The sequence below is a fragment of the Copadichromis virginalis genome, linkage group LG18 (assembly GCF_057382275.1).
Source record: "Copadichromis virginalis isolate Kocher_CV1m ecotype Utaka linkage group LG18, C_Virginalis_male_GT1.1, whole genome shotgun sequence".
Taxonomy (NCBI): Eukaryota; Metazoa; Chordata; class Actinopteri; order Cichliformes; family Cichlidae; genus Copadichromis; species Copadichromis virginalis.
In genome coordinates, this window is record NC_140635.1 from 22,891,493 (window position 1) to 22,916,433 (window position 24,941).

Genomic DNA, 24,941 nt, shown 5'->3' on the forward strand with positions numbered 1-24,941 from the left:
GCGGCCATTAGGCTTGCTCCACACGGAGAGAGGAGCTGCAGGCTGGCCTCGCCTCACTATGATTTCTGAGCTGAACCCTTTCCACCTGGACTGGACCTGTAAAACCTTGCAGAGTGTACAATCCTGACCTTAATAAACACCATTCCTACTAGCATATCAATTATATATATATATATATAAATATATGTGTGTGTGTGTGTGTGTGTGTGTGTGTGTGTGTGTGTGTGTAACACTGTCCACACAATGTGAGAATAAAACCCAAAGACACCCAAAGTCTCCAAGATTTCACTCATTTATTGTCATAACGCCCTCCTGTTGGAGGGGTAGTGAATCACTCATATATCTACCGGGATACAACGTTGTCATTAACATAAATGTACTGATTTGTTTGATGAAATCAGTCAGTCAGTCCAAGCCTGTCCCAAGTGAACTGTATTTTCTGTATTTTATATCCTAAAAGCAAATGTTCACTAAATGTCAATAGCAGACATCTAATATCTTCAGTTTATGTATCCTAAAAAAACAAAAAAAAAGTCTGGCAAGGCTTCCACCTTGTAGACCTCTTCCAGAGGTGGACCGCTCCGCTTTGAAGTCTTTTCATTCAAAGTGCTTTGACTTGTGGCTTGGAAAAACTTCCCCCAGGGGTTGCAGAAAGTGACCAGAAATAACACAGAAGAGATGACTTCAGTGTTCTCAAGTGCAACTCACAGCCCTGATTGTTTTTTAATAGAGCTGGGATAACGCAGTTCTTCTCTATGGGTCTGCTGGAGGAGGAGGAGCAATATTTACAGAAAGATTCATCACAACCCGTAAACTCAAGACCGCCTCCCCCCCCCTTCATCTTAATTTGATTTTTTTTCTTTGTGCTGGGTGATTATGTGAAGATGGCTCCCTTGCTACAGATGTGATTGCTTTACACGAGACAATCTGTAGCCTCAGGAGATGGAACAGTGGGATGAGGGGACAGAAACAATCAGACCCGATGACACAGCAACATCTAGAGAGAGAGCTCTTTTTGTTGTCATTTAAAGAATGGGAGGGTGAGGCTGACAAAGCACTTCTAACCACCCCCCTCTGCACCCACCTGGAGGCTAGCACTCCCGCTCCCGCTCAGTCTTTATGGACTTCTGTCGTACTTAGATCGCTGTATTCCAGGCACACACACGTTTACATATGGATGTCCATTTATATGCACGGTAGTGGACGAATGAGGATGAGTTCAGTTCACAGGGATGCTTTGAAGCGATGCAGGTCTTGTCATGAAAGAGCACGCCAGCTGGAGCTTTTACAGAAGGGACTCTGTCACTGGCATAGTATAACCCAGCTGAGAGTGCTCTGGACTTGCATGTTTGGATCTGATTCTAACTGCAGGGCTGGCTGACCGCTCTTTAAAGCAAACCTCCTCTGTGCCCCCCCCACCACACACACACCTTCTTCACTGTAAAGAGAGACACAAATAGCCTTAATGTTTGGGTTCAGGACTTGGATCTATTCTGAGTTGCATCACATGCTGCTGCACACAGTGACTCTGAATCAGGAGATAAGTGAGGATGGTTACCTTAGATCATAATTTGAGGTCAGGGAGACAAATGTGAGGCCGGATAATTACACGATGCTGAGGATGTGACGCTGATGCACTACTGCTGTAGAGACACTGAAGGTAAACATGGCGCTGACTTTGCTTGTGGAAGATCACAGACTGAGCTCAGCAGACAATGTGTTTATGGAGTATTTATATGTATATTTACTCCCCACATGACATCTATCTATTAATACCATCCGGCCCTGTATGCTTCAGGAAAAACTGAACAGGATGGAGGTGGACCCCTGCCTGGTGGCTTGGATCTCCGACTACCTCACCGACAGACCACAGTACGTCAGGCTGAAGGACATCACGTCTGACACAGTGGTCAGCAGCACAGGAGCACCACAGGGAACTGTGCTGTCCCCTCTTCTCTTCACCCTGTACACCTCTGACTTCTGCTACAACTCTGAATTATGCCATATTCAGAAGTTTGCAGATGACACGGCCATCATGGGGTGTATCTGGGATGATCAAGAAGAGGAGTACAGAAGTCTGGTGAGGAACTTTGTCGCATGGAGTCACACAAACCACCTGCAACTCAACACCTCAAAGACTAAGGAACTGGTTGTGGACTTCGGGAGGTCTAGAGCAGGTCCACTGCCAGTTCAGATAGAGGGGGAGGAGGTGGAGGTGGTCAACAAGTACAAGTACCTCGGGCTGTGGGTGGACAATAAACTGGACTGGTCATGCAACACAGAGCACCTGTATAAAAAAGCCCAAAGCCGACTGTACTTCCTCAGGAGGCTGAGGTCTTTTAACATCTGCAGGAAGCTCCTGAGGATGTTTTACCAGTCAGTGGTTGCTGGAGTACTTTTCTATGCTGTGGTGTGCTGGGGGAGCAGCACAGCAAAGAAGGACTCATCCAGGCTGGAGAAACTGATCAGGAGGGCTAGCTCTGTGGTCGGCATGAAGCTGGACACTCTGGTGACAGTGGCAGAGAAAAGGACATTAAAGAAACTGATGGACATTATGGACAATGCTGGGCATCCTCTGCACACGGCCATAAACAACCAGAAGAGTCTGTTCAGTGACAGGTTGCTTCTCCCCAAGACAAGAACTAACAGACTTAAAAACTCCTTTGTCCCACACGCCATCAGACTGTTTAACTCCTCTCTGGAGGGGAGAGGGAGGGGAAACAGGAGGACAAAGGAGGGGGGAACAACTAAGCTGTAGTGCCTCTGCACCTCACTGTACAATACCTTGTGCAATACTTTTTGTAAATAGTCAACAGTGCAATAGACTCAATACTTGAAATGTGCAATTCACTTGTATTTTTATTTTTTATTCCTATTTATTCTATTTATCCCCTTTGTATATTTTATTTATATTTGTCTCTGTATTTATATATGTGTGTGTGTGTGTGTGTGTGTGTGTGTGTGTGTGTGTATATATATAACAGTTCTGTAACTGTAACTTTGGTCGTTGCTGTGCTTTTTTTTGGAAGTCGAATTTCCCAGAGGAACCCACCCGAGGGATTAATAAAGTTCTATCTTATCTTATCTTATCTTATCTTATCTAAGTCTGGGGGGGGGGGGGGGGGGTTGCAGCTGCCCTCGCCGCCATTAAACCCTGCAAACCATCATGTACAATGCAAACATTAAACTGCTGGGTTGCATGTTTACTATGCATCACTCATTGACTGTATGAATGTGAACAATCTGAGCTTTAATCAGGCATGTAAAGACAACATGAACCACTAACGTGATTAAATACATGTCTATATGGACTACATCAGCACAACATAGCAAAAAAAAAATAAAAAATTAATAAATAAGGGTTTGATAAATCAATTTAGTCACATTCGCCTCTGCCAGGCACAGATTCAACATTATGAAATAAAACGGGACCACCCCCATTAAGCTCATAATGTACTTTAAGTAGAAATAAATCAGCATTTGCTTGCACTTTGGAGACCTTTAAGGGTCCGGGCTCGGGTGCAGTTGAGCGGATTGTCTCCTCGCTCTTGCAGCTGCTGTCCGCTTTGTTTTGTGTGCAAATTGATTATTTGTCCACATGCTAAGTTTGAAGCGTTACTTGTGTCACCGTGCTCATAAGGCTGGCAATAAAGCCACTCTGGCATCTGTGAGTTGAGTCCTGACTTGGAGTTAGAGCCACCGTAGAAGCTGTGGTGATTCAAAGAGGATGCTAGTGAGTGTTTGGGATGAAATATGTGGTGTTTTACATATTCATGGGTCAGTACTGTAACTGTGTGTGCGTGTGTGAGTGTGTATTGGAGGGGATCTGTACACTTGCTGGTACACTCACGGGTCACTCCGGGGACCCCGGGGGGCCCTGACATTGTCGTCCTGCTTTGGCCCTCCGTGGTCAGTGACTTACATGATGTGATCCGGTCGCCCTGGTATGGCGAGGTGCGCATGCCCACTAAGAGGACGCAGCGGCTCCATGTGTGTTGAGGCGCATTATTTGGCAACAGACGCGGCAGCGGGGAGGGCCGAAAAAAGAGGATATCCCCTGGATTTCAAAAAAAAGCAACGATTTATCGAGGTTAACTGCAGATTAAACATTCCTTGGTCGACCATCGGCGAAGAACGGGAGACAAAGCTACCGAGTAAGTTGACTTATGTGAAGCTGAAGTTTTTTTAGTGAGGGGATCGAGAGGAGCCTTTTATTCGGACTCGTCGAGAGGAGCCAGGTTTTCCTCCACCTATCTGTGACGATAAAGAAGCTGATGGGCTGTTGAAAAGTAACACTTCTCCGCAGAGCCAAAGGTTGAGCACTGGGGAGGAGAAGAGGGGGGGCTCGCTCAGCCAAAATTTCTTTTATTTAATGTTTCCTCAGGAGCACCGGCGAGTAAATGTGATGGCTGGACTTGATTTGGTGCGGTAGAAGTCGTTTAACGAGGTAAGGATTACAACGTTACATCGCCAGCGGCTCGACGGTCGTCGGCGGCGGCGGCGGCTCAGTCCGTGGGCCGGTCGATGAAATTTATGAGTTCCGACTCGGAGGTTTTTCCTCGGGAGGGGACAGACAGGTAAACCGTCCCGGTGAGCCTCCTGAAGCCGCACTTTTAGGGCAGTATCGCGAAAGTTTGGGGGTCCTTTTTGAGCTCGACGGCTGTCCCGCATCGGGGGTGCGAGCCAGGTCAACGATTCGGGTTCGGTTCTGGTTGTGTGTGGGGGTCATGTTGACGAGCGGCTTGCCCCGGCTCGGAGGACTTTCAGTAGTTTGGCTTAAAGTGTCCGGCAGCCGCTGGTGGTCACACACACCGAGTGCCTTTATCCGAGCTAAAAGTGGCTTCGTGTTTTTGTTTGTGCGATGTAGCTAATGTTAGCTCGCTAACTAATAACACGCACACCTCCTCCGAGGCGGTGTCAATAATAAAAAAGCCGGCTAGTTGCACATGTAAGTGTGGGCTGGGTTTAGTTTTTAAAGGGCTGAGTTTGGTTTTTTGGACTGTGTACTGGCGGCTGGAAACGTTAATGGTGGACGCCGCTGCCCGCTTTAAGCCCCGTGGCACCAGTATTGGTTCTGCTATCTGGTAGCTAATCTTCCTACTTCTCTCTGTGACAACCGTAGTCTTCCTCCTCTTAAAGCTGAACACACACACACACACTCTCACACACACCGCACACACTCCCCTCTCTGTCTCTTCCTCTCAGCCAGACAGGAGCACGCACGCACACATTTCCACAGCACGAGTTTTTGCAGCGCTTCGGGACAAAGCTGTGGGCTCAGGATTTCTGCCGTCACACCAGTTCGCCGCTAAATTTGTGCCGTCCGTTCATGCGGACGCGCTGAGGTGGATTTAAAACGTGGGGATATCTAATGGCTGAACGTGACGGAAGCCGGCGTTGCTCATGGTGTGTGCAGCGAGCCACACGCGGACTGACGCCGTGTTGTGACGGCACTGGTTACTCTTGCTGAGTCGTGATCGTGTAGCCTTTAATTGGTTAATTACTTAATTAGTTTTGCAGTTGATTGATTTTCAGCGTCTTATTGCATACCGTCACCTGCAGAGGACATAGCTGACTAATGTCTGCTGACTTGTATCAACTTGCTTTCCAAGTAGCATTAATGCCTGAAAGTGTGAGCCACAATCAGAGTTACTGCAGTGAAGTTCTTCTTGTTAAGCTACATAATCGTCTTTTATTCATTAAAAAATAATTATTATAAAATTAAGACGGCTTGTGAAAATGATCCAAAAATCTACAAATATGTGGTTAAAAGTCTTACTATTGTAAGACTAAGACAGCTATAAAAAATAAAATAAAAACAAATCTAGGTTTTCTGTCCGATTCCTATCAGTTTCTGTTAGTTCTCATTGCAACACAATGCAGCCACTTAAAAGTCCCATGCATGCCATGTAAGCTGGGGATGGCATTGTTGCAAAAGCGAGCTGCTGCTTTTAGGAGACTTTTATTGCCTCTTTGTGGTGATCTGGAATGAACCCTCGCTTGTTTGTGTGAACAAAGGCCCTGTAAAGCATTATTTACATGTCAACAGTGTGCAGGTTGCTTTTAGTGAAGGGAAGGGGGGGGTCAGAGGAGAGGGGAGCGCTTTGGCTGTTGAGCTACCTGTCCTTCCTGTGTAGAAACTGTGCATCTGCAGCGTGATGCAGTAGTAGTACTATCCACCCCAGAGTGATTGTGTTGTTTGTATTCAAATGACAAGACTGAGTGAGTCAGAAACAGCGCATGAATTTTCAGCCATTCCAGAAAGCACTGTTCCAGCGATGTCTCTCACACACACACAGACACACAAGGCTGGTTCAGGGCTGTTGTGCAGTCAGCTACTGTTCTGTAAAGGGTCATCTGCTAGCCACATTTTGAGCTGCTCCACATAACTACTGGGGGTCACAGGGCGACCTGTTTGGTCAAACATCAGAGACGTCATCAAATACGTGTGGAGCAAGTTGCTCCCTAATTGCCTTTTCAGTTCGTTTCGTGTAGATGCTGCTGTGTGAAGCTCTGAGCTCTCAAGATCTGAAGTTATTTAACTGAGCAAGTCAGTGACCCACAAAAGTGAGCTTTGGCCATAACTAGCTCCAAAGCAACATCTTATTTAAGCATACACCTCCGATGACATTCTTCTATTGTGAGTGGGGCCGCGAAGGTTTTGCTTTTTAGTTAGTGCACGGACACTATCATTGCTATCATTTGTTATTCTGACAGATGCAACCAGGTAATGGAAACGAATACTTTGCTGGTTCAGCAGTTTTCCAAGGTAGAGTGGCCGCATAGTTGCACGGTTTCTTGAAGCCCCCGTGTGATGTAGAAATATGTGTTCACAGGGTAAAAGGTCTCTCGTGGGTAAATAAAGTGCTGAACACATACTGCATGTAAAGGTGGACATCAGTGATAATTGAGAGCGAGGCTGCTGGTGTGAGTGAAGATGATTGACTGATAGCTGACAGGATCAATGTGATAAATAACTGCCTCATAGCAGGAGAAAAAGACAGAGAAGACAAAACCCTGATAGTGGTAGGAACCTGATGCTAGATTAAAGTAGCACTTTGCACCTTGATAATGTGGCAGTGATCACTGTGATTTAAATACACTCCAGTTGTTAATGAGATGATTGGGTTTGATTGGAGAAATGTCACAAAAAGGATTCAAATGTATATCAGGCATTTGAGACAGCTGACCAGAGTTGGATTGGCAACTTTCTGGACACTGAGTCAACTTGCATATGTGCCGTTCGTATTACTGTTGGTCAGGCGTCTTACACGGATGTATGGGCCACGTCAATTCTCATTAATGGTCACTTCTTAAACAATATAGTGCCATGGGCAGGACTTGTTAGAGGACCAGTCTTGTGGGCATTCTTGTAGTATGCACATGGAAACCTCCAAAACACAACTAAATGTTGGAAAGCACAGTGTGCACACGGCAACTTTATTAGAAAAAAAATCAAAATTGCCATCATTTTGGAAAATGTGTCTCTGAAAGCAGCAGTGATGCCGTGTTTTCCTACATTGTTGTGTCCCTGTAAAACTGGAAGACCAACTGAAGTCTAGTTTTACAAGTACAGACTTGTGGCTTTAGGACGAAACTGCAAGACATTACATTTTGCAAAACCTGCAGAATCTTGGATTAACTTTGTTCTTCAATGTCATTAAATTACAGCTGTTTATGTTACCCTTTTTTAAAAACACTGATAAAGAGTTTTAGTAATGCAACGACAGTGTGCATTCAGATGTTTTTGTCTAATATCTAATGGGCTTCAGTTGGGTGGCTCATGTGGCTCTTTTAGATTAGCACCTACTCTGCTCGACTCGAATCGGTTTCAGTCGTTTTCCATTGCAATTGAATGCCATCACACTGTGAGTATGCGGCACAAAACAACACAACAATGGAGGACATCGTCTGCACCTCGTCGTTGGTGGACAGTGTCGGTTAGTGTCGAGTCTTTTTCCTTGTATCCAGGGTTCAAAAATGACGAGTTTGATTCTTGCAAAGGAGTCTCTCTCATGACTCATCCAATGACATCATTTTCTGGCCAGTCAGTGGCATGCAGTCTGTTGACATTACATTTTCAGCTCGCTTAGAACCCCGGCTAAGTAGATACTAGCAAAGTACCAGGTACTACCACCTAAGTGTCGAGTAGAGTTGAGTCGAGTAGGTACTAGTGGGGGAAAAAATGGCGTTATCATTCAAGGACAGAAAAATGTAACTTCTTTTCACCAGACACCAAAGGGACAGTGCAGCTTCTGGTCGAAATCAAGTGAATGTTTCTACTTTGGGAAGAAATGCAGATGGTAAACCTTTGGTCTGGTGAAAATGTACTAAAGAAGTGACAATCAACCAGTCAGCCCAGCCGCCGTGAGAATTATGAGCGCGATCTCTCGCTGTGCTGTCAAGTCTTTGCAGTGTCGTTTAATGCTGTTTGAGGATTTCCATCTGATTTGAATATTTAACAGGATAATGTTGTATACAATGTGATTCAGATCATACCATGACACTAATCACTCCGCCTGCTGCTGTAACAAGTGTAATATTGAAGTGGACAGTGTAGCTTTTCCTCTTTGTGTGTGTGTGTGTGTGTGTGTGTGTGTGTGTGTGTGTGTGTGTGTGTGTGTGTGTGTGTGAAAAGTGAGCAGTTAAGTTTGGCTATATAGCCTGAATTTGTGAGACATGTAAAGTTTCGGTTGCTTTCAGAGGTTTTGCACTGGTTGCATGTGATGTCAAGTTCTTGGGTGTGTGTGTGTGTGTGTGTGTGCGCGCGAAGAGGGTTTGAAGGAATTGTGTGTGTAAACTGCCATGAAGATGAAATGTGAAACCTGCCAGCCATTAAAGATCCCCCATTACAAAGATGGGGTCAGTGCCCGTGTAAGGTTGGTGCGGGGATGGGTGGCGTTCCCCATGTCTAATTCCTTCCAGCAGCATCATTTCACAGCTATATGCGCCAGAAATTAATAATGTCATCACAACACCCCACCCCCGCCACACCACACACACACAAACACACATACGCACACACTGTATAATGGCCGTCAGTGTGGAAGCCCTGCGCCTGCTCCAGCACCTGAAGGGTTAAAACCAGCTTTAGCTTCTCTCTGTCATACACACACACACACACGCACACACACTGACAGAGTCACACACACACACACACACAAGCTAACCGGTTTAAACCGGTTCTCAGGAAAAGTGCTTTGTGTGTCCCACTGAATCCTGGGAAGGGTCATGTCATGTGTGTCTCAGTGATGTCAGAGTATTATAAAAACTTAGTCAGCTCTCTGCTATCAGGTGATTGCTCTGCATGCTGCATTGTCACCCTGCGTGCATTTTGTATGTGTGCATGATGGATACATTAAGTGCGCTCATTGCTCGCCGCCATAGCCGTTCTGAGAACAGGAAGGGGAGGAGGGGTTGGAAGCGCATACGGTGTGTGTGTTACGGAGAAGTACTCCAGGTTGTAAGGGTTAATTGTAGCGAACCCCCCCCCCCCCCTCCTCCTTCCCACACCCTTCCAAAAAAACAAAACAAAAAAAGGAACGTAGCTTCCTGTGGCGCGTCGCTGGGCAGACTGAGGGCCTCCACAGTCCTGGGAGGACTGGCTCTTGATTCTGTAACATAAAGACATAAATATGCATAAGTACATAACTGCGGTGCACTGCTGCTTCTTCATGCTCTTCCAGCAGAAAGCAAGATCCTTTGTGCATCTCTGAATGTGCTGTCTGTTTGAGATCCTGTGAACTTTGAGCACAGGTTGTCTACTCTCTGTGTGTAGCATGCCATATGGATCAACATTTGCCTTTTTACACATTCAATAATAACCAATTCAATGAGTGTGTACACAGTGAACAATAGCGAGCCTTACCTGGCTTTTTGCTATTGCTCTGGATATAAAAATTTCTGAGTAAATCCTTTGTGATCATATCACCAGCATCATTCTTGTACCAAACTACAGTATGTAAGTACGCGGCATAATCAGCACCACTAGTAATGGAAATTATGAGTCATATTCTGTCTTTATAATCTCACACTATACCTATATTTAGGCATATTGGTGTTTAGATATTACAGCATCATGTGTACTTGATGGGGCAGAAAACACCTCAGAGGCACGTGCCCAAATCCAGAGTCATCAGTGGGATGATTGACCCTTTTGTAAGTCTTTTCTTAGTGCACAGGATGCTATTATGGATAAATGGGTCAATATCCACTGATATGAAAAGTGCATCAGAGATGTACAGCCAAACAGTTTGATAGGCCATTATCAAAACCATCAGCATGTATTGACTGATGTGGAGTATCTGCCGTCATCCCGTGCGTCCGCTCTCGTTTCTGACCCGACTCTGAGTGATTCAGAGCAGCTACTGTAGGGATAATGTGTGACACTATGTGCCATGTACTGGTGCACTTCTGCGAGGGCACAAGTGCACTCTGTAATGCTCGTCCGCCTGACAGAGCGAGCCGCTGTATGTCCTCATCTCCACTACTGCTGCCATGTCAACATCTGGTGGGGATTGAATCTGGTGTTCAGGGGATATTGGACAGTAATGGATATGGTGCTCCACTCAGAAAGAGTTGTATACGCATCGTGAGCTCCTCGCAGCCAATGAAAAATCCCTCCACGTGAATACGTACATTTCTAAAATATGTGGATTCATGAGTTGTTATGAATATTTGAACAGAATTCATGCTCCAGTGAATTTTCGCTCTACCCCAAGTCCCTTTAACTCTGATTTGATTACGATGTTGTCATAGATGTTTTATCTCTCTGCAGCATTTTTTTTTCTCTTTGCAGTCTTTCAAAAGACCTTTCTGCTTCTCTCAAGTGCATTTTTTGATTTTCTATTTTGCCCTGAACACTTGAGCACTTTCTGAGTACGCCCATATTTTTCCTAGTGTCCCCCTTTCTCCTGGCTTTTAGTCTAGACTGAGATTTGGAGAATGGGATGTTTTGGAATTATACTTGAGTCAACATCTTGGCTATGTGACCGTGATAATCCAAGATGTTTTGTCTGGGTGCCATTTTTAGAGCATGTCCCCTGCAGCTGGTTCAAGGTCAGTCTTGTCTGCGTCATTATTGAACAACACGAGGACAATCGCAAATGCAGTTGGGGTAAAATAGACGCCTTAATTTATTATTGGGTAATAGACCTGCAGGTTTCTCCTAGCGTGTTAGCCTTGTGAGAATGACATGTGACTTGGGCTAGAGCCTAAATAAAAGGGGCTCTGTTATTTTTCTTCTAACAGTTCATCATAACCTTTATCTGTCTTACTCGGTGCAGCCCCTCAATTCATCCACTGTCTGAAATAAGCTGGTTTATCACCTTTCCTTATAAGATAGCTTTCTTCTGATTGGCTGCCCCTCACTAACAGGAAGTTTGAAGAGCAGCTGGGTGAGGCTGTTGCACTTGCACTCAGAGCTGTGTGCCTGAGATTACCACATTAAGGATGTGCGATCAGAAGAAATTAAAGTTCCGGCAGCACTTTATTAATTGGCCGACATATTTTACCTTATAGCTCACATCAGGGTCACTGTAAAACATCAAACGCTACACACTCAATAGGATAAATGCAGAGTAGATGAAATGGAAAACAACCAGTCACTGACAGAATACATCCAATTTGCTAGTGTAGTCTGTCTGTCTTTTGGAAACATTCCTCAGATTTTGGGCCATACTGATGTGTCACACAGTTGCTGTAGATTTTTGTAGCTGCACATCCATGATGTGACCCTCCCGTTCAGTGAACTCATTGTCATGTTTAACCAGTCAGAAACCAGTTTGAGCTTTTATTTGAGCTTTGTATAAGGGTACACTGATCATAAAATTAAGCCATGCTCAGTTAATACTGTGGGATCCAAAACGTGCCAAGAGAATATCCTCCATACCATTACTCTATGACCACTGTGAATCAGTGGTATAAGGCAGGATGGTTCAATGCTTTCATGTTATTTAGTCTGACCCAACCATCTGATTGCTGAAACAGAAATCGAGCCTCATAGAACCAGGCAGCCTCCTGTTGTGCACTTTCAGTGATCCTGTGTGAAGTCTCAGTTTACTGTTCTTAGATTCACCCGGTGTGGTCTTCTGCTGCTGTATCAAATCTGCTCGAAGGTTTGATATGTTGTGCATTCAGAGATCCTCTGCATACCTTGGTTGTAACAAGTTAGTGTTGCTTTCCTGTCAGCTCAAAGCAGTCTGGCCATTCTCCTCTGACCTCTGGCATTAACAACGCGTTTTTACTCCGAGAACTGCTGCCCACGGGATATTTTCTCTTTTTCGGACCATTCTCTGTAAACACTAGAAATGGTTGTGTAGGAAAATCCCAGCAGTTTCTGAAATACTCAGGCCAACCCCTGTGGGAGCAACAGCAACGTTACATTCAAAGTTACTTAAATCCCCTTTCTTTCTCAATCTCATTCTCAGTTTGAACTTCAGCAGATTGTCTTGACCATGTGTACATGCCTAAATAAACTGAGTCGCTGCCGTGTTGAGTGATTAGATAACAGTGTTAATGAGAAGTTAAAAAGGGCTGGCAAGTGTAAAGTCACATAAAGATCTGCCAATGAGGCGGCAATACGGCTGTGCCTAATATACGATCATAGTCAGTCAAGGCAAAAAGGGAGTGTCCAGTGGAAAACAAGGTGGTATGTGACGCAGCCATGAGCTGGAAAAGTGCAGCTGAGGGGTGGTGTTTAAATTTTGTCTCACCCAACATCAGACATATCCACTCAAAACACTTTGAGGTAGTTTATTCACATTTTTTTAAGTTTTTATTTTTATAAATATATATATTTACGTTGACCCTGATGTAGGCCATAAGCATGTGACTATAAATGGGTAATGTAAATTAAATACAAGGACTTTCACTTTCAGTTCTTTTAGAAATGGAAATATGATTTTAAAAGTTCTGTTTTTTTGACTGAGTAGAATCTTAAATATACCTAAGTGGTGTTTTTCCAACTTCATACAATAAAAATGGACATTTCCTTTTCCTGGAGTTTTTATGCTCCCTATTTTCAATGTAAACTTTTTTTGTTTTCGTGTCATTTTGGGATCCTGCTTGACTATTGAACACGTCACGTAACACTGTTATTCTTCTTCTTTCTATTTACAGGGGATGTCTGAGGAGGCTGTCCGCCAGACACGCAGCCAGAAGAGGGCGCTGGAGAGGGAGGCTGCCCCACAGTCTGTAGAAACCTCCGATGCCGACAATGAAAGCAAAAAACCTAAACTGGACCCGTCTGAATCGCCAACACAGACCCCAACTAAACCTAAGCCTGACCTTATTCTGGCACAGGATGGTCAGAGCCGGACTAGGCCCGGATTAGAGCATGACAAGGAGCAGGAGCAGGATCAGAGCCCTTTGCCGTTATCTTTAGTGTTACCCTTGACCTCCCAGCCGGTGAAGGATGATCGGAATTGGTCCCAGAGACAGGAGGTGGTCGAACCCGGCTCAGACAATCGGACTGACTGCAATGACAAAGCAAGGGCAATGGACACAAGGAGCCGCGTCCGGCAGGCGGAGCCAAAGGCGTCCGGCGGCATGCTGGCCGCAGGGGAAGTAAAGGCCACTATTAAGGTTGAAGTTCAGACAGGAGAGCAGCCCGTGGACATGAGCACCACCAAAGGGTGAGAAATGGTTCACAGTAAACACAAAAAGAATAATGTGAAGGTGCCTTGTGGCTTTTCTGAAGCACTGCCGGCTCCTTGTCTAGACTTTTTGTTCTAAAAACCCACTTATGGGGTTTTAGAAAAGGACAAATGGCACCTTGTTTGAATATGAACGGGCTAAAAATGTTTCAAAGTTACTTTTGTAATCCTGCTGCGTGTGTGTGTTTGTGGCTCAGAGGTGATGCTGAACTTTTGCTCTACCTCCATTTTCCCCCCTCTCCACCACCTGAACCCTAAAAACTCCCCGAACACAAAATGAAGCCGTGTGTGTCACAAACTGGTTCCAGCCGGTTGTTGCCATGGTTTCCACAGTGGAAGGAACAGTGAGGGGAGGGGGAGGGGGGGGGAGAGATGAGAGGAAAAGTGAACGTGTCACGTGATGATGACTTTGAGGTCACGTGACTTCTTTGGAAGAGAAGTGATTAATCCACAGGAAGTGATGATGGCGCTAAGCCCTCAGGAGAGACTAATACACACATGAATAAACACACAGACAGACACAAAAAAAAAAAAGACGGCGAGGAGAAGAGACGGGCCGCGTGTCGTCATTTGTTGACTTTACCAAATTCTTATGCTTCACAGAAATGCATAATCTGTGCAATCATAAGGCCTGTCTTATTTTAACAGGAGCATTCCTCCTGCCCTTCAGTCTTTGAGTGCCACTAGTCAAAGTATTTAGGTCATCTACTCTCACATATAGCCTGCAGCTCAACTAGTCACTTTGCAGTAGGAGCTGTAAGTGTTTGGAGGGGAGGCCATGAGTAAAATGTGCATAACGATGTGGTTTTGTAGATAAAAGTGATGACTGATCCCAAAATTCTCCAAGATTTGCTTAGCGTGCCTTGTGTGACGAGTTTACGCGAATGCAGGTCAACTCCAAATGCTTCAAACGCCTGCCCACAGTATCCTGTTTCAACAGGAAATGCGTGCTCTCAAGCAGCCGTTTCATTGTGACTTAAAGACCTTCACCGGAGCTTTAAGTCAGTCACACCTTGCCCCTCCTTGGCATTTAAGCCTGTTCCCCTTGTTGCTGGTAAACCTTCGATATGAATAGAAGCTGTGCGGAGCGCTGTCTGGACTTGTTAGATTACAGCGAAGAGGATAAACCTGTGGTCATAAATTATATTTGTGGTTGAGGAGCAGACCTCCTTAAATACAGGCATTAGTAATGGCTGCCAATACTTGAAGCGGTCGAGTTGTGCTTTATCTTCCTTCAAACTGCCATACACGTTCTGAAGCTTCTCAACCTATCCGGATCTGCCACTGCGAACTCGAACGGCGCAGCTAAATCCTGTCTTTAAACTCAAATCACATTTGTGATTTTTCACTGGGGATGCTGATGTTTCAAGAGTATACACATTCATGCACAACACATTCAAATGATGCATCTTTTGAATTTTGACTAGAATAGAGAGAGGATAGAAAGAAGTGAAATGGTCAAGCTGTGGAGTAGGATGATTATAACATCCCTCAAAGTACTGAAGGAACACACTGGATGTAATCCGTACAGAAACATCAATTTAAATGCTGTTATTAACATTTTTTTTTTTTTTTTTGTCCAGGAGTATAAAAAGAGAGAAGCGCCCTCCATCCCCTGAAGATGATGACGTCATCATTTTGTCAGATAATGACTCCCCTAGTCCACCGATGAACGGGCTCAGCCACTTTAAAGAGCTGGACACGGACTTGCTCATGGTGAGAGACCAAAGTCAGAAATCGTGCATTGGAAGATGAGAGCTCGAGACTCACTTAGCTGTGAGCTTTTATAGATTTTAGTACTGGGGGTGCAAGTTTGGACCTCAGAGATGTTGCACTGTGTGGTTAGAGGTGGATTGAGGACTCAGAGGAATCAGGGGATGTTCAGTAACCTGAAGGGATTTCATTTTTTTTTTTTTTTTTTTTTTTTTTTTTTTGTAACGTGCCGCTGTGCTCTGTTGAATGTAGAAGAGCAGCCCAGCTGAGAGGGAGCGTATCATTAAGCAGCTGAAGGAGGAGCTGAGACTGGAGGAGGCCAAGCTCGTGCTGCTGAAGAAACTGCGGCAGAGCCAAATTCAGAGGGACACTCTGCAGAAGGTAACTAGCAGCTTTCGCCCACATCAACACATCATTGCACTCTTCCACGTGTAGGGATAGATATTGATGGGATAATATTACAAATCTGCCAACAGGTCATTGATCTTTAGTGATTCTCTTCTAGTTCCTGCACAGTTTTCTGTGGATTGTGAAGTATCCCAACGCTGTCACTAAAATCTCCCATAAATGTTACCATAATACAGTCAGTCTATCTGACTGCATTTGAATGTGTTCATGTTGGCAATTATATCTGTTTCTGATAATACAGCAATTAACAGCGATAAATCATTGAAAATCACATTTGTTGCCCTCTACATAAAAAAAAAGAAGCTCACTTTAACTCTTTAACATTTGTGCTCAGCAGACTTCCTGTTCAACAAGAATATAACCAGCTGAGTCGAGTCCCCTGAGTGTGCTCATTGACAAAACTTGTTCAGATTGATGCATGTATAAATCAGACAGCAGTTATTTGCCAACCTTCGACTCTCTGAGAGTTAGACTGCAACTGTTTGCAGAAAGGTTTGCCTCATATCAGGTGACCTGTGCAATCACTTTGCGATCAAAAGCGGTCATGGGTGTGCACTTTTAATAACCCCAACTTGCAATTGGTAGCCTGTGTGAAAATTCAATACAGTCAGCAGAGGCAAGGGGGTTCCTGTCACTCATGTGACTGAGCCAGTTGGGAGGTCAAAGGTGTGTTCAGTGTTGGATGATTTAATGTACGGTCATTTGGCTAACACATATGAGATCAGCCCTCTAGTTCATTATATTCACAATATTTTAATTCATTTATTGAATTTTCAGTATTGTGTTACACGCATCAGGTTAGAAAAAGGAGTCAAGTCTAAAAGACATCAACCCACAATGTGAGTTTGTAAGGGAGCAGCAGCAGCTACAAATTGGCCCTTAACAATCTCTCACCTACAGCTTCAGATTATACGAGTCGTCTGCACATTTTCTTTTTCTTTTGATGATAATTTGTTGTAAATGACTAAAGTCAAACTTGTCAAAGGTGATGCACAGAAGGCAGAGAAAAGATGGGTCGAAAATGTGAAGCCAATGCAGAAGTGGCTAAAACCTGCATTCTTTCTAATGTCCAGCAGAGGGGCTGGGGGAGGAACACAATGTTCATTTTGTGATGTATACGTTAGGGTTGCTACTGCATGAGCATGCAGTGTCTTTGATTTATGTGTCAAATCCATCCAAAATGAAATCGGATGAATCCAAAATGCTGGAAACAGCAGAGCACTGTCCAACGGCTCAAGTCACTGTGGTAGGAATCTGTTGTTTACGTACAGACTATGTGATTAAATACATTTATGAAAAACGTTGGTTACAGAAAGATGACACAACAAACCACACTAATTTGCAACTTCTATTAAGTAAAACTGACAGTAACCATGACAACAGCCTCATAATTATTACATAACAAAATAAATAAACGATTTTAAAAAGTGATAACGACTCTCGGTCAGGTTTTATTCAAATATATAGGTTAAAGCCATGATAACTGTTGAATAATGCAGGTGATGCCTTGATGGTGCAGATAAACCATGTGTTACATGCAGTTCATGTCGTTGACAGGGACAGCCGCTGTTTATATGTTGATTGACGATGCGATTTGGTTTATCTAAGCTTGTGCTGTTCAGCAGAGTGAAGCATCGTTTCAGTTTAATATCTCTGTACGTTGTTTTACAGCCCTCAGGTTTATCTGGCTCATCTGCTCCTCCTCCTCTAATTCGAGGAACAATTGCAAGCAGTAAAGGCTCTCCACAGGTTAATACACTAATATCACACATGCACATTATTTGTTTGAAAGCACAGTTGCACTATAGTTGATGCCACTTCTCACGGTGTTTTTTTTTACTTCTTTAAACCAGATTTTGACAGGGAGGAGTTCGGGTACTGTCATCCCTCCACCCCTGGTGAGAGGAGGGCAGCAGATTTCGTCTAAACATGGCTCCCAGATCATCATGCCACCTCTGGTTAGAGGGGCACAGGTGAGTCATGGGAAAACTCATCCTTGTCAAGTTAATTATAGCCTAAAGGTGTTTCGTGGTAGTGCTGTCTTAAAGAGACAGACTATAGGGAAAAGGTTATATTTAAATGTAGGACTTATGTTCTCTCTTTGCGCCTCCCTCTCTTTCTGTGTGTTCTTTGCTTTGGTGCTTTTTGATGTCCTTTCCTCGTCCTCCGCTACCTTTGTGTCTGTGTTGCCCGTCTCATTGTCGTGGTTAGCCCATCTCTGTGTCTCCACAGCAGATTCAGGCTCTCCGCCAGCAGCAGCAGCAACAGCTGGCTGCCTCTGGAGGCTCGGGGTCTGGTCCTCCTCCTCTGCTGTTGGGTCCCCGGAACTCTGACGCCCAGGGCCAGAGAGGAATGATCCAACCAGGCCTCATCAGAGTCGGCAGCACGCTGGTTAGTATGTCACCGGTCCCTCAATGTAAAAAAAACAAAAAAACAAGAGTGGGCAGAGAAGTGATTCACTCTTCCAGGCTGGAAGCGTAGGATGTATTATACTATGAAGTAAAAAGTTTTGTTACTTTGTCTAAATTTGATATGTGTAGAGTTCAAATTGCTCCTGATTATAACTGAGAAAGCTGTAGCCACTGCACGTTGGTGTATGTGTTGCCTTCAGCATTTAATATCACAAAGAATCCTAAATTTAACTGATGGGAATTCAGTCAGAAATCTTGAATGATTCACTCAATAACTACTTCTTTCATTGATTATCTACAACGCTGAGGTGCAATCAAATATGCAGAATGTACAAAAAGTGAAGTCTAAACTGTTGGTTAGCTCACATTTAGTTTTGAAAATAAAACAAATAAGAACCCTTATCTACCAGTCCATAGGAAGCCGGGCGGTTAATGGAAACTGTTACTTGTAGGGGAAACAGGTTGACTAAGATGTACCGTCAGCCTGTAGATGTACAGTCATGTGAAAATGAACACTGCCCATTTCAATAGGAATTCAGAAGGCATGTAGCAGCCTGATCAGATGCACTTGGTTAATTGATCATCAGTAAGCGTGAGCACCTTTATGAAAACGGGTTTTGGCAGTTTGCTGGTGTGGAGCATTTAGGTGTGTGTGAACACACACAATGTCACAATCTACTCAGGAGTGGTCGTCCCAGCAAATTCAAGGTCAGACTGTGCAATGCTCAGAAACCTCAAAAAACAATGATGTGCTTTGGACAGACAAGGTCAAAGTGGAAATGTTTCACCATATTTAGCGAAAACCAAACACAGCATATCGGCATACCAACTGCGAAGCACGCTGGTGGAGGGGTGATGGTTTCCTGGTCACTGAGTGGAGCGTGAACACTTCTGTATACCAAAGTATTCTAGAGCTAAATGTGAGGCCGTCTATCTGACAGATAAAGCTTGGTTCAAGTTGTGTCATGCAACAGAACAATGATCAAATCTACAACAGAATGAGTGAAAAAGGAAAGAATCGGGTGTTGCAATGGCCCAGTCAAAGTCCAGACCTCAGGCAGACTGTGAAATGCTACGGTGGGACCTTAAGAGAGCTGTGCATAAATGAAAGCGTGGGACAAAATTCCTCCACAGCAATATGACAGACTGAGGAAGTCATGCAGAAAATGATTACATCATGTTATTGCCGCTAAAGGAGGTTCTGCCAGCTTATTTTTCCACAGGGCTGCATTAGGTGGCAGACAGCAAGTTCTCCCAGTCCTCAATTAAACTTGGAAGAAATTGATTAATGTTCGAATAAAAACTCTGAAGCCTGTTGATGCTCAGGCTCACAAACTGTGCTCAGGCAGATGATGCGCTTCATCACTCATTTGGCCAGCTTAGCCTTGCTACTGAAGCAATGAATTTGAAACATAGATTAGACTGTTCAGAATGTGTAGTTACTGCAATGGAGAGTTCATTTTGAGCCAGGCTAACCAATCGTAGAGAAGGGTCCTCTGGCCAGGACAGTTGGCCGTTATGCTGGTGCCTCTTAAACAGGACACTTCTGACTACAGGAGAACATGGCACAGTCACCCATAACAGACTTTTTCTGGAGAACCAACAGGCAAAGAGTAACGATAAAGTCCGGGGAATAAAGTAGGTTGACTGACCAGGTGCGTGTGTGTGAAGTCAGCATCTTTGATAAGTAGCAGGTATTTTTGTAGTCAGATCATCAGATGAGTCAGATTTTGTGTATTGTGTTGTATTTGACATTGGCACAAATGTGAAATACATTGTGACAGAGCTTTGAGACACTATTGTGGTCGGGGCTGAATATTTACACCATGTGTTTCTTCCTGTCTTTGCTTGTTTACGCAGGCCTCTTCATCCAGTTTGAAGGGCTCTTCCCTAGGAAGCGGTGTGTCTGTGGTGGGTCTGAATGACTCTCCGGCAAGCCGTCAGGCTGCAGCTAAACTCGCGCTGCGGAAGCAGCTGGAGAAGACCCTCTTGGAGATCCCTCCACCCAAGCCACCTGCCCCAGAGTTCAACTTCCTGCCCTCTGCAGCCAATAATGAATTCATCTACCTGGTGGGACTGGAAGAAGTGGTGCAGAATCTGCTGGATACCATCCACAGAGGTATGTGTGGATTTTTAGCTTTTGGTGCTTTGCTTTGTTTTGTTGTTATAGAGGTGAACTGAGCTGTGGTTCTACAGAACAACAATGAGACGTGATCACTAAAGGCATTCATAATCAGGGTTGCCAATCGGTCTCCTTTTGCAGCAATTAGGTTTTAACAGTTTGTTCTTTTTATTTTTTTTAATTTTTTTAATTTATATTTTTTATTAAGGTTTCAAAAGCAGGCATTCACAGTATGTACATCATGTAAGAATACTTCTTGCTTATATTATCTGCCTAAAAGCAATTGAAACAATCACATAATCCGAAATAAGAAAACAAACATCTTTTTATTTTATATGGTAGTAAAACGAGTATCTCTGGCTACACAGCAATTTTGTGGTATCACGATCAGCTTTGGGAAATATTGATAGACATTTTGGGGCAAGCAAGCAATTAACTGATTAATTAGGAAAATAACTGTCATGTTCCTCAGTAATGAAAATGAAAATAGCGATTAGTTGCTGTCCTCCCCCTGTTACTAATTGGCCTGCTTATTTTTGTTTCTATTGTTCCGAGTGAAGACATCTCCACTATCACCCAGGATTTAAATATCTGTCTGCTTGTGTCTGTTTTTCTTCAGTGCTTATTTGATGCCACACTGCTCTGTCTTTGCTCATTGCCTCTGGGCTTCCTGTCTCTGTTTCCAACCAGGAAAAACGGGTGTAGCCCTGCCCAAGCCCACCATCAGAGAACCTTTCATCTGCAGCCAGTGCAACACTGACTTCACCTGCCGTTGGAGGCAGGACAAGACGAAAGGCGGGGCGGTGCTCTGTGAAGACTGCATGTCATCTAACCAGAAAAAGGCTTTGAAAGCTGAGCATACCAATAGGCTGAAAGCCGCCTTTGTCAAAGCACTGCAGCAAGAGCAAGAAATAGAGCAGCGTATAATTCAGCAGACATCTTCACCAGTCTCCCACAGTACCTCATCATCCGCTTCATCTGCCTCTTCATCACTGAAGGCAGAGCATCTGGTGGCTCAGCAGCTGAAGCAAGTTCAGGCCAGAGTGTCCTCCCTCCAGCACCACCACCAGGCCAGCCGAGGAAACCTCATTCATCATCACTCCATCAAGCAGGTTGGAATCAGGTTTTGTTCTCTTTTTTTCAGAGAACACTTGTAGAGTCAAAGCTGCCGTAGCTCAAACAGCCTTTTTGTGTCTCCTCCCTCAGAGCTCACAGGGCCACCTGTCCCACGGTGTCTCATCAGTGGGGGTGAGAGGCATCCCCCACTCCTTTTCCTCCACCTCCCAGCTGCAGAGCGCAGTGGCGGCCGCGGCTTTGGTCAGCCGGCCAGGTAAGCACGCCCATGTTTCCCACCGCTCTGTGCAGAGTTCAAAGGTGAGCAGCAGTGGAATCCGCGGCCACAGGATTATCAGCGGAGGTAGTGCCTCATCCACTGCATGGAAGAAGCAGAGCAGCAGCAACACAGGTAGACTCACATTAATACCAGCCCAACTCTGACGCCTGACATCTGCTCTCTGTCAAATTCCTGTCTGGTCCAAAAGCAATCCTTTGACACCCCAAATCCAACTTTTTTTTTATTTTTATCATTAATTTGTCTTCTTTCTAAAGAGAAAAAAATTGTGATCACTGTAATCTTACACGTTAGAAAGAAAATGATGAATAGGAAATGTTTTCGGACAAGGCACCCCCCACCCCACCCCCACCCCTTCTGGAAATGAATCTGTTTTCCTGCTGTAATCCCTCAGTTTGGTGGTTTTAATACTTTTTCCTGGGTCTCACTACTGTGTGTTAGATTAGCGCATAACTCTCATTCGTTTTTCCTTGGTGTCTGTCCGTGCGTTATGGAGCCGTGGGTGGCTTTACATTCAGGTGTTACACAATCATACAGTGTTTTTCGAAATCATTAGACGTAACGCCGCAGTTCTTTTCCACGCCCTGACCTGACCTGCCGCTCTGCTGCATGTTCACAGGAGTGACCATGGCCTACGTGAACCCCAGCCTGACGGGTCACAAGACATCAGCCACAGTGGACGCTCGCCAGAGGGAGTACCTGCTGGACATGATCCCCTCTCGCTCGTCAATCTCGCAGACTGCAAACGCGTGGAAATAGTCGAAGCCGTACTCCGCTACTCATTTACTAGTTTTTTTCCCAAGTTCCTCAGCTCCAATAATACGGTCCACAGCGCCCCCGCAGGACTTGTTAAGCAATTACAATCTCTCAAAGTGAAGAAACGTTCCTTAATTAATACCTTTGTATGATTCTTGTTTTAGTTTTGCTTATTTTCCAATGTTTTTTTTTTTCTTCTTTTGGGGTTCATCGTTATTTGATAATTGTGCAGAAACCATTTTGATTTGACTGGGCAGAGAAGAAAATACTTGAAGGGCTTCCTCTGGGCTCTGTCCTCCAGACAGGGTCGTTCAAATGATGATGTACGATAGACGGTTATGTCTGCTGCGAGTACCTTTGATAAAAATAAGCATTCTGTTTGAGGCTTGTTAGCCCTTTTCTGCCATGATGTGGGTGAAACGCACCCAACCTTTTGACACTTGAATAGTTGTATCACACCCAAGAGTTCACGTTCGACAAAATACACATTTATTTTAAGTAAAAGCAAAATTACCAAGTTGTAAAATTTTCATTACACCACCCATGTAGTTAAAGGTTTGAGTTTACTTTGTATTTACCGTAAGTTATTTTTGTGTTTTTGTTTTTCCTTTTTTTTTTTCTTGGACTGATGGTTAAGATCACTCAGTATAATGTGGTTTCCACAAATGAAGATTATTCTAGCTTTGTTTTTTCTTTTCTTTCTTTTTTTTCCTGTTTAACAGCATGCCTATCCTTAAGCCCATTTTGCACCTTAGCTGAAGAAGCGTGGTGTCATTGCTTAATTCATCTGTAATTACCATCTGTAATTTGCTTATTTTATATTGTCAACATTGTAAGATTATTTTGAGTGTTACATCATCACTGAGAAAATGCAAAACTCTGAAGGAGCTGAATTCGCCACACTGGAGCCAGAAATCTTGCCTCCGATATTTATCCATTGTCCACGTGAGACACGGGCTACATGTAGCCTCGACTCAGTCCTTAAAGGAAACATCTTCCAGCTTCCTGGATTACACAGTTAAAGAGTTGTGTGATCACACAATTAAGATTAAGACTCTGGATTACACAAGACCATCGTTATCTTGTGCCCCTCACCATAATGCATAATTTCTCTGCTTTCCAGTCATTTTAATTGCAATGTACAAAGTTATGTTTAAATTTATTTGGTTTACTTTTTTCCTAGCTCCTGAAATAAATAATAAAAAATATTACATTTTAAACTGCTGCTTTCATTTGCTGTTTTGGGATATCACTGTCTCTGTGACATTTTTGCTCTTATGGGCCTAGAATCGAAATTCATACGTATGCTGTTAACAAATATCTATTCATTCACATGGTAGCAACTATGCATGTAGATGTGGTCAGGATGACCTGCTGAAGTTTAATTTGAGCGTTAGAATGAGGAAGAAGGGCGATTTTATTTTTTTAAGGGACTGAATGCAGCACAGTTGTTGGTGCCAAACTGGCTGGCATATTTCACAAACTGCTAATCTACTGGGATCCAGTGAACAGCATTTCTGTTGAAGAAAATACTCTGATGTTAGAGATCAGATGGAGTCTAAAGAATGGCCAGACAGCTTTAAGCACTCATTTCAACAAAGGGCTACAGAAGAGCATCGGTGAACCACACCACTCCAACCTTGAAGCAGACGGGCTACAGCAGCAGAAGACCACATCAGGTATTATTCCTGTCAGATCAGAACAGCAAACTAAGGCTGCAGGTTGCATGACTCCATTAAAATTGGCCAATAGAAGATTGGAAAAATATTGCCTGGGCTGATGAATCAAGATTTCTTAAGATGTTGGAGTCAGAACTTGGTATAAACAACATGAATTTATGGATCCACACTGCCTTGTATCAGCAGATCAGGCTGATGGTGGTGTCTTGATGTGGGGGATGTATTCTCTGTGCTCTTTATGCTCCAATGTACCAACTGTGCATCATTTAAACATCACAGCCTACCTGAGTATTGTTGTTGACCATATCCGTACCTTTAAAACCACAGTGTGCCCGCCTTCTGATGGCTGCTTCCAACAGGGTAACACATGTCACAAACCTCAGGTCATCTGTACTCAAATGGCCTTACAGTCACCTGATCTCAATCCAACAGAGCAGCTTTGGGATGTGGTGAAACGCACCACATTCCATTTTATACTGTCATGTCAATATGGCTCAAAATCTCCGAGGAATGTTTCCAGCTTCTTGTTGAATCTGTGCCATGAAGAATTAAGGCAGTTCTGAAACTTGATACGAGGGAGGCGTAGCTAATGGCCCCTCTGGTGTTTCAGTCCAAAATTAAACAGGTGACTCTAAAATCAAAGCCAGCAAGAAATCACATGATGAAATGGAAATATCAACAAGCAACAATGATGCTTGTTGATATTTCAACAAGCTTTTTTCTTTTGGCATTTTTTGCAACATGATGTTTTTAGGAAATCCATCTTTGCTTCTATACACTTTTTAAGTACTTTTACTCAGATTCAGGGCATTTCTTTGTTATAGAATATTTATGTTTTTATTCTGT

The 24,941-nt window shown here is 44.0% G+C and overlaps 1 protein-coding gene across 6 annotated transcripts; it reads left to right on the forward strand.

Annotated features, from left to right (window-relative positions):
* The first annotated feature begins 3,986 nt into the window (after nt 1-3,986).
* Nucleotides 3,987-23,637, forward strand: LOC146687846 (transcriptional repressor p66-alpha). 6 transcript variants are annotated; one of them, XM_085439188.1, is made up of 11 exons: nt 3,987-4,154; nt 13,120-13,634; nt 15,239-15,371; nt 15,621-15,749; nt 17,448-17,525; nt 17,630-17,749; nt 17,988-18,167; nt 20,048-20,306; nt 21,000-21,421; nt 21,516-21,774; nt 22,280-23,637. In XM_085439188.1, exons 2-11 carry the CDS (start codon nt 13,123-13,125, stop codon nt 22,417-22,419), a joined length of 2,232 nt encoding a protein of 743 aa, XP_085295314.1. In that variant the 5' UTR covers nt 3,987-4,154; nt 13,120-13,122; the 3' UTR covers nt 22,420-23,637. The 6 variants fall into 6 exon arrangements, with proteins under 6 accessions (XP_085295314.1, XP_085295319.1, XP_085295317.1 ...); XM_085439193.1 differs by having other exon boundaries at nt 21,516-21,639; XM_085439191.1 differs by having other exon boundaries at nt 18,009-18,167.
* The last annotated feature ends 1,304 nt before the right edge of the window (nt 23,638-24,941 follow it).